Source organism: Centruroides sculpturatus, unplaced genomic scaffold (assembly GCF_000671375.1).
Source record: "Centruroides sculpturatus isolate CEXI.00-Female unplaced genomic scaffold, Cexi_2.0 scaffold1456, whole genome shotgun sequence".
Lineage (NCBI taxonomy): Eukaryota > Metazoa > Arthropoda > Arachnida > Scorpiones > Buthidae > Centruroides > Centruroides sculpturatus.
In genome coordinates, this window is record NW_019385554.1 from 111,184 (window position 1) to 119,211 (window position 8,028).

At 33.4% G+C, this 8,028-nt stretch overlaps 1 protein-coding gene across 1 annotated transcript; it reads right to left on the reverse strand.

Annotated features, from left to right (window-relative positions):
- Positions 1-560: 560 nt before the first annotated feature.
- Positions 561-7,529, reverse strand: LOC111640083 (inhibitory POU protein-like). Its single transcript, XM_023386084.1, has 3 exons — positions 7,509-7,529; positions 1,827-1,988; positions 561-1,487 (listed from the first exon to the last, which is right to left on the reverse strand). Exons 1-3 carry the CDS (start codon positions 7,527-7,529, stop codon positions 600-602), a joined length of 1,071 nt encoding a protein of 356 aa, XP_023241852.1. The 3' UTR covers positions 561-599.
- Between the last annotated feature and the right edge of the window lie 499 nt (positions 7,530-8,028).

Consider the following 8,028-nt stretch of genomic DNA (forward strand, 5'->3'; position numbering starts at 1 on the left):
ATGCAATATTCAGTTGTTAAGCCGACGTCATTAATACTGAATGTAATACTGGAATGATCAATACACAGACTGATGACATTCTAGTTCAAATATGTGGAAAGATGGGCAAAAGTCTGATACAGTTAAGTAGACCCATTCTCTGCATCCAAATCTACGGAATCATCATCGTTCTCGAAGAATTATAGTCCGAGGGGGGACAGAAATAATATTAAAATACGAACGGGATTAAGGTATGTATTTATATTTTTTTCCTTATATATATTTATATATCTTCACTCATTCATATATTGTGAACTTTGACCCGTATGAATCTTTGACAGCACGCTATCGGGAGGGCGTGTTATTTATTTTTCTCATGTGTATGTGTGTGTGTATATATATATATATGCATGTGTATATATGTATATATATGTATATATACACATACAAGTGGGACAACAAATTCTTCTTCAGGGGGAACGAGGAAACGGAAATTTTTGCCAGAGTTTGGGCCTTACGACCCGGCCCCAGCTTCGTCATATATGTATATATATATGTATATATATATAATTTTTGTTTTGTTTAAAGGGGCTGGGACCTTACACTGTACTAACGAATTACTAATGAGTGGTGGCCGAGTACTTCATCCTCTTCTGTTTCTGTCTCTGGTTACAGAACCAAACTCGTACCACGTTCTTCTTCAAATCTAATTTTTCGGCAATGGCCGCTATCTTTTCACCGGAGGGTCTGGGCTGCACGGCGAAATATGCTTCCAGAGAACGTTTTTCGGGTGCCGCTATCGATGTCCTCTTCCTCTTCTTCTCACCTGTTGGCAGCACGCTGGGGCTATCCGGGTCTCTTCTCTTGTTTCTAGCTTGAGCTTCTGCAGCTTCTAACCATGCTTGGAGTATGGGTTTGAGTGCCACCATGTTGTTGTGTGATAGGGTCAACGATTCGAACCTGCAAATTGTACTTTGAGACAGGGATCCGACTCCTGGTAGCTTGAGATTGGCCAGTGCCTTCCCCACATCCGCCTGTGTGACTCCCAGTTTGATACGACGCTGTTTGAATCTCTCGGCGAATGCCTCCAGCTCTCTGGGATCCGTGTCGACGTCGTGCATGGCTAAAGTATGATGAGAGGAGAGAGTGTGATGGGAACTCATCATGGTATTCATGCTGTGGCTGTATATAGAACTGTGCAGTTGAGGATGGCCGTGGGGATTCATCGAGTTGTTATCCGCTGCCATGGTGAGCGGAGGAAGAGACGAGGGGCACAACGGATCTAACAGATCCATGGTGTCCATTCCGGGATGGCTCACTTGAGAATGGTGTGGTCTACTATTTGCGGTGGGATGTCCACTTCCCATTCCTGGATGATGAGCGTACATCATATCGTGTTTTAGATGAAGTGTAGCACCTCCACTCGGTGAGTGTTTGCTGATGTCGACAGCTGTCAAACCGTCGGCTCTCCCCATTAAAGTATCATCGAGACTCGGAAATAAGTTCCCCTATAAATAGAAATGCCATAGGTAAAGGTCAAAAGCGGCAAAAGGCAGTGAAATACGCCAAATTCTATCACATTTTCGAGAATTTAACCACGCGTAACGCGTTGAAACTTGCCACCAAGGTGTAAATTGTCTCCCGAGTGACGTATAAATTATTGTCACGCGTAATTACGCGACGTACGCTGGAATATACGAGTTTAGTGGACAAGTAGACAAGCTGCGAGCCGAGCGAAGGAGGAGCGCAGCTCGAAGGCTGTGCATTCGTTCGGAGTGGAGTGTCGCGCGGTAATTAGTTTCGTAGGGCAGGGAAGCGTTAAAAAAGGAGAAAAAATGTTCACATACCGGTGGATTTCCCATACAATGTCTCCGCATAGGATCCGCACTGCGGTAGGTGGGAGAATATCTTCCAGGGAAGCAAGTCCCGGTGGCGGTGTTGATGGGAGGATGAAGAGACATATGCTGTTTACCATTCATGGCCGACTCGACTTCTTTACGTGCCGGAAGCTGGAAGTAACTATAAGTCAGCTAGGCCTAAACAGCTATCGAGTTGTGTCTGTCCGGACGTATCCAGTCGGCGTATTATTGTCGCTCACATGGTGCACCTGTTCGCGATTCCGTCGTGACGTCACGGGGATTTTATGCGTGCGCAATCGCAGTAGGGCACCGCCACTTTCCTCCCTCCCTCACCTTGGCTAATCAGACGGTATAGGAGTCTGGCCAGCCACCGGGGGAAAACAACGGCTAAGTAGAAGAAAGACCTGTTAATGGCATTCCCTTGTTGTATAGCCACAGGCTCATTAGAAAGGAAAGGCGCAACTTCGGCTTCAGGTAGGTTTTCCAAGTGCGTGAGAATGCTGATTTATCTAACTTCCCCTTCTTTCATTGCACTTTCCACCCACCAAATAAAGCTAAATAAAGTATATGCGGTCTGTTTAATCATAACTCTAACAAAGAAAAGCAAAAAATAAAATAATAATAATAATNTATCCCGGAAAATTGTGTAAATATTATAATGCTGTAAACATTTTAATTTGCATTTTTAAGGATGTTTTCTGGCCATTTTTTTTAATTTATAAAGCAGTAATGACGTCGAAGTTAAGGAATTCGGTGATGAAACGTCAAGAATTTCCTCGTCAAAAACGGGTTTTACGTAAAAATTTTTAAATAATTCGTGTAATTTTTTCTGAAAATCACAAATTTCCTGAGGGAGGAGGCCATTTTAGTCCCGGCAAGTGATTGAAATCACCCACAAAAAAAAAGGTTATTTACTGCGAGAAAAGGCAATTTTGTTAGAAAAATTAGCAAATTTTGATGTTTTTTTATGTAAAAATTGCAATATTAGGAAGGAAAAATGTGATTTTTGGGTGGAAATGATTGCAGTCGCGTGTGTAAGTACGATAAAAAGGGCAAAAAATTGTTGTGTTTTTTGCGCTTTTATCGGGAAATCTTACGTAAAAAACAATTTTCTACAAAAAGAGTAATTTATATCTAAAAAAATTGTAAATTTATGCAAAAAAACGTTTTAAAAGTATAGATTTTATTCGAGAAAATTGAAATTCTTTCGAGGAAACAGATACGTTTTCTCCGATCAAAACAATACTTTTAAAATAGAAAAATAAGAAAAAAAATTGAATTTTATTTTTAAAAAATTCAAATATTTTCACTAAAATAACACATTTATTCGCAGAAAAAAAAATAATTTTCTCTATCTCAATAAACCTTTAATATATTTAAGATTTCACTTTAATTTGTAACGGAAAATTTGGGGATTTTTTCACAATTTTTCCATATTTATTTGACTTTTAAAATTAAAACTATAAATTTCGGGCATTTTCTCGACATCTTAATTATACAATTGCAACATTTTATTAAGTTTTTGCAGAAATTCAGAGGATTTTTATTTTAAATTGAAGCAATTTCCAAGATGCATTAGAATTGTGGAGAAAAGATGAGGACATTTTGAGCACTTTCTCACCAATTTTTACGTATTTGTTGGAGAAATTCGAAGATTCTCTTGTAAAATTCCTCTTTTATCGCAATTCTTCCCCTTACACAACGTAGAAAAGTAAATATTTTAAATAAAAGAAATTTGCGTAACTCGTATAATTCGTTTTGATCATTTTTAAATAAACTTTTCACACCGAAAATAAAAGTAAATAAAAATTGTCGACTTGTATTTTTATTTTCTTATAAAATAACAAATTATTTATTTATTTTATCAATAATTAATTTGGTTTAATGCCCGAAGAAAAAAAAAATCGTAATTAATTATCTATTCTAAAAAATGATTTTTACAAATAATTAAATATATTTTAACCGTGTTTATTTACTTACTTAAAATGTAAATATAATTAAAATGTAATCTAATTAATGCAATTTAATTTAAAAAAAAATTAAAATTAAATAAAAATTACGCGCTATTAAATAAATTAAAGGCGTTAAAATTCTTCCAGTTTTAAAGGATTTTTGTATTTTATAGAAAATTAATTAAAATCGTTTTGCGATTTATTAAAAAGTCAAAATTGGAATTTCTGGAGGCAAAAGATTGTTTTCTTTTTCTTGAGAGAAAAATTTGCGATTTTTTAAAGAGAGAAAAATTGTATTTTTTTCTAACAAAAGTCGTATTTTCTCCGGGCAAACGTTGCGTTTTTTAAGACAAACTTGCGATTTTCCGGAAAAAATGCATTTTCTTCGGACGAAGAACGTGCGTTTTATTAAAGCGACAAAATTGTAATTTTTTGAGACAAATTGTATTTTTTAAAAAAGCAAAACTGTATTTTTTGAGACAAAATTTATAATTTTTAGAGACAGGAATTGCGTTTTTTTAAAGCCGCAAAAACCGATTTTTCTGACAAGAATTTGCGTTTTCTTAAAGCGACAAAATTGTAATTTATTAGAGAAAAATTGTAATTTCTCGAGAGAAAAATTTGCTTTTTTTAAAACACACAAAATTGTGTTTTCTGGGGGAAAATTTTTTTAAGACACAAAAATTGTAATTTTTAAAATAATGTTTTTCTACATAAAAGTTACATTTTTAGAAAAAGAAAATTGATTTTTTTTTTAGAATAAAAAAGATTTTTTCGTGTTCACAAAAATAAAATTTGTGTCTTTTTGAAGATGGAAAGCATTTTGTGCAATTTCTATGGTCTGAGAAGAAAACAGAAATAAAATTATATTTGTGTTTTCTTCACGGAAAAATTAGCAAAAATTACAGAAAAATTTACAAAAAAATATCCCAAAATTTTTAAAAAGTTACAAACAGTTAAAAAAATACAAAATCGAAATAAAATTTAAAAAACAAATAAATTAAAAATAAAAAAAATTTACAAGAAATTCTTCTAATTCGAACACTTTTATGAAGAATTTTAAGTTTTGTATAAAACTGTCAAATTTTCTTATCTTTTAAAAAAATTTATTTTACTAAAAAAATACAAAAAAAAATTATTTTTTAAATGAAAAGATAAATAATAAATGATAATAAAGAAATATTTTTGGATATAAAATATTAAGAAGAAATTCGTTAAAATATAAAATTAAAATCGGTAAAATTTTATAAATTTTTTGCCTCTTTTTTTTCCTTTTAATAAAATGGCAAAAATTTTTGTAGAAAATTTATTAAAACTTTTATTATTTTCATTTATTTTTTATTGTTTTTTATCCCGGAAAATTGTGTAAATATTATAATGCTGTAAACATTTTAATTTGCATTTTTAAGGATGTTTTCTGGCCATTTTTTTTAATTTATAAAGCAGTAATGACGTCGAAGTTAAGGAATTCGGTGATGAAACGTCAAGAATTTCCTCGTCAAAAACGGGTTTTACGTAAAAATTTTTAAATAATTCGTGTAATTTTTTCTGAAAATCACAAATTTCCTGAGGGAGGAGGCCATTTTAGTCCCGGCAAGTGATTGAAATCACCCACAAAAAAAAAGGTTATTTACTGCGAGAAAAGGCAATTTTGTTAGAAAAATTAGCAAATTTTGATGTTTTTTTATGTAAAAATTGCAATATTAGGAAGGAAAAATGTGATTTTTGGGTGGAAATGATTGCAGTCGCGTGTGTAAGTACGATAAAAAGGGCAAAAAATTGTTGTGTTTTTTGCGCTTTTATCGGGAAATCTTACGTAAAAAACAATTTTCTACAAAAAGAGTAATTTATATCTAAAAAAATTGTAAATTTATGCAAAAAAACGTTTTAAAAGTATAGATTTTATTCGAGAAAATTGAAATTCTTTCGAGGAAACAGATACGTTTTCTCCGATCAAAACAATACTTTTAAAATAGAAAAATAAGAAAAAAAATTGAATTTTATTTTTAAAAAATTCAAATATTTTCACTAAAATAACACATTTATTCGCAGAAAAAAAATTAATTTTTCTATACGCAATTATCAAACGCGTAAACACGAAAGAAGTAAATTTAAGTTTTTTATTTTAATTAATTCTCAATTAATTAAATTTACCTCATAATTGAAAAATAACACGCTTAAAACTCTCAATTACTTTTCATTTATAAAATAAAAAGAATGCCTCGTCTGTAAGCATCCTTTTCCAACTGATCTTCCGTATCTTTCTATCATCTCTACAGTTAAACTCTTAATTATAATTATCTTAATTTATATAAAAACGTAACGACTTTATTAATTACAATTAATATATTTTAAGGCAAAAAACCACGAAAATTACGCGGTTTTAAGCGACACTTTCCGTCATATTTGTCTCATCATCTTTAAGAAAACTCATCCAAGTGATGCTAGACCGTTACCGACAGACATTTCCTACAGTTGAAGGTTGGAAAAGTTGGAGAGAAATTCGATGAGTAATTCACTCTTTGATCATCATCCTCGTCATCACTTAAATATCGATACGATTACGAACGGGTGGGAAGTAAAGAAGACAAGGAGAGAGGGGGGTTGGAAGACGAACGAGCCAGGTAAATAAATTTAAAAAAGGGGGTGGGGCGGATAGGAGGCGTGGTGGGGGTACGAAAAATCCTACATCTATCCAGATCATCATTAATTTATAACATAAAAACAAAAAATTCCTCATCTACAAGCATCCTTCTCCGACTGATCTTCCGCATCTTTACAGTTAAGTTCTTAATTATATTTAATCTTAAATTTATATAGAAAGGTAACGACTTTATTAATTATTTCAATTCAAAACTCACGAAAATTGCCGAGTTTCTAGCGACATTCTCTTCGACATCTCGAAGGAAATTCATCCGACCGATGCTAGACCGTTACCGACAGACATTCGCTACAGTTTAAAGATTAGGAAAGTTGGACAGAAATTCGATGAATAATTCTCGCATCTTGATCATCATCCTCATCATCGATACGATTATAAATAGGTGGGAAGTAAAGTAGAAGACAGAGAGAGAAGAGGGGGGGTTGAAAGACGAACGAGCGAGGTAAATAAATTAAAAAAGGGGGTGACGCGGCTAGGAAGCGCGGCGGGGGGTAGGAACGAGGTTACGAGAAATCCTACGCCTATCCAGATCAAGGGTCACGGTGCACCGTTAATTAAAAGCCCTTGAGGACGAGCCCAGTCTAAAGCCTTATGGAACCAAAGCGGGGTCTTCTACTAAATAATTCAACGGTCTCGGATTCGTCAATATTTCAACAACCTATGGCGCAACTTGTAACAGTCACACGACCAGCCAGTCACTGGCTGTTACCGACTCCATCTCCGCCCTCCATGTTTGCCAGGCGTGTGTTTGCCTCTAGAGAATCGCATCTCTCTCTCTGTCTCTCTCTTCCTCTCTCTCTCTCTTCCCCCTTCTCCCCCTCTCTTAGGGACGTCAGGGTCTGTTGGCCCCGTCACGTGACCGCCTATACCTTATTAATAGAAATATGGTGTTTACTTTAACCGTTGGCTAGGGCTTAGAAGGTCCCTAGCACTCCGGCAATTGTTAATTGAACTTTATATATGGTTTGTAGTAGTTGTAATGCTTCTAATTACTGAATGTAGAGATAGTTTCCCAATGAAAGTTAAGTTGGATGTTGGATTTGGTTTGTTGATTACCTTGCCAATTGAATTAGTCATGTTTGCAAACTTTCGACGACAAATTCNTTTTTTTTTTTTTTTTTTGGTTATTTTCGCCCCGTGGGCACTATATTTTTTTAAATTAAAATTTAGATTAAATTAAATTTTATTTTCATTAAATTTAAATATATTTTAGTAAAAGTTTTAAAATAATTTTTTTCCTTTTTTATATAATTTAAATAAATGAATAAAAAGAAAAAGAATTTAATTGATTATATTTTAATTTTTCTCTTCATGTAGAATTCATCATCCCTCTAACTTTGTTTCCTCCTCCTCTTGTGTGGCAGACTGACTAGAATGCATATTTATTGAGAAAGTAATAGTCTCTCGAATAAATTTAGAGTTATAAATGGTGCATTTTAATGAAACAGATAGTAAACGTGATGATCATTTCCCGTTGATGAAATTAATTTCAATTCTTTTATTTGCATGTTAATGTTTCTCTGTCTTGTAACTCCATCGATGTTGTATTTTTAATGATCAAATTAGTACGTTCGTT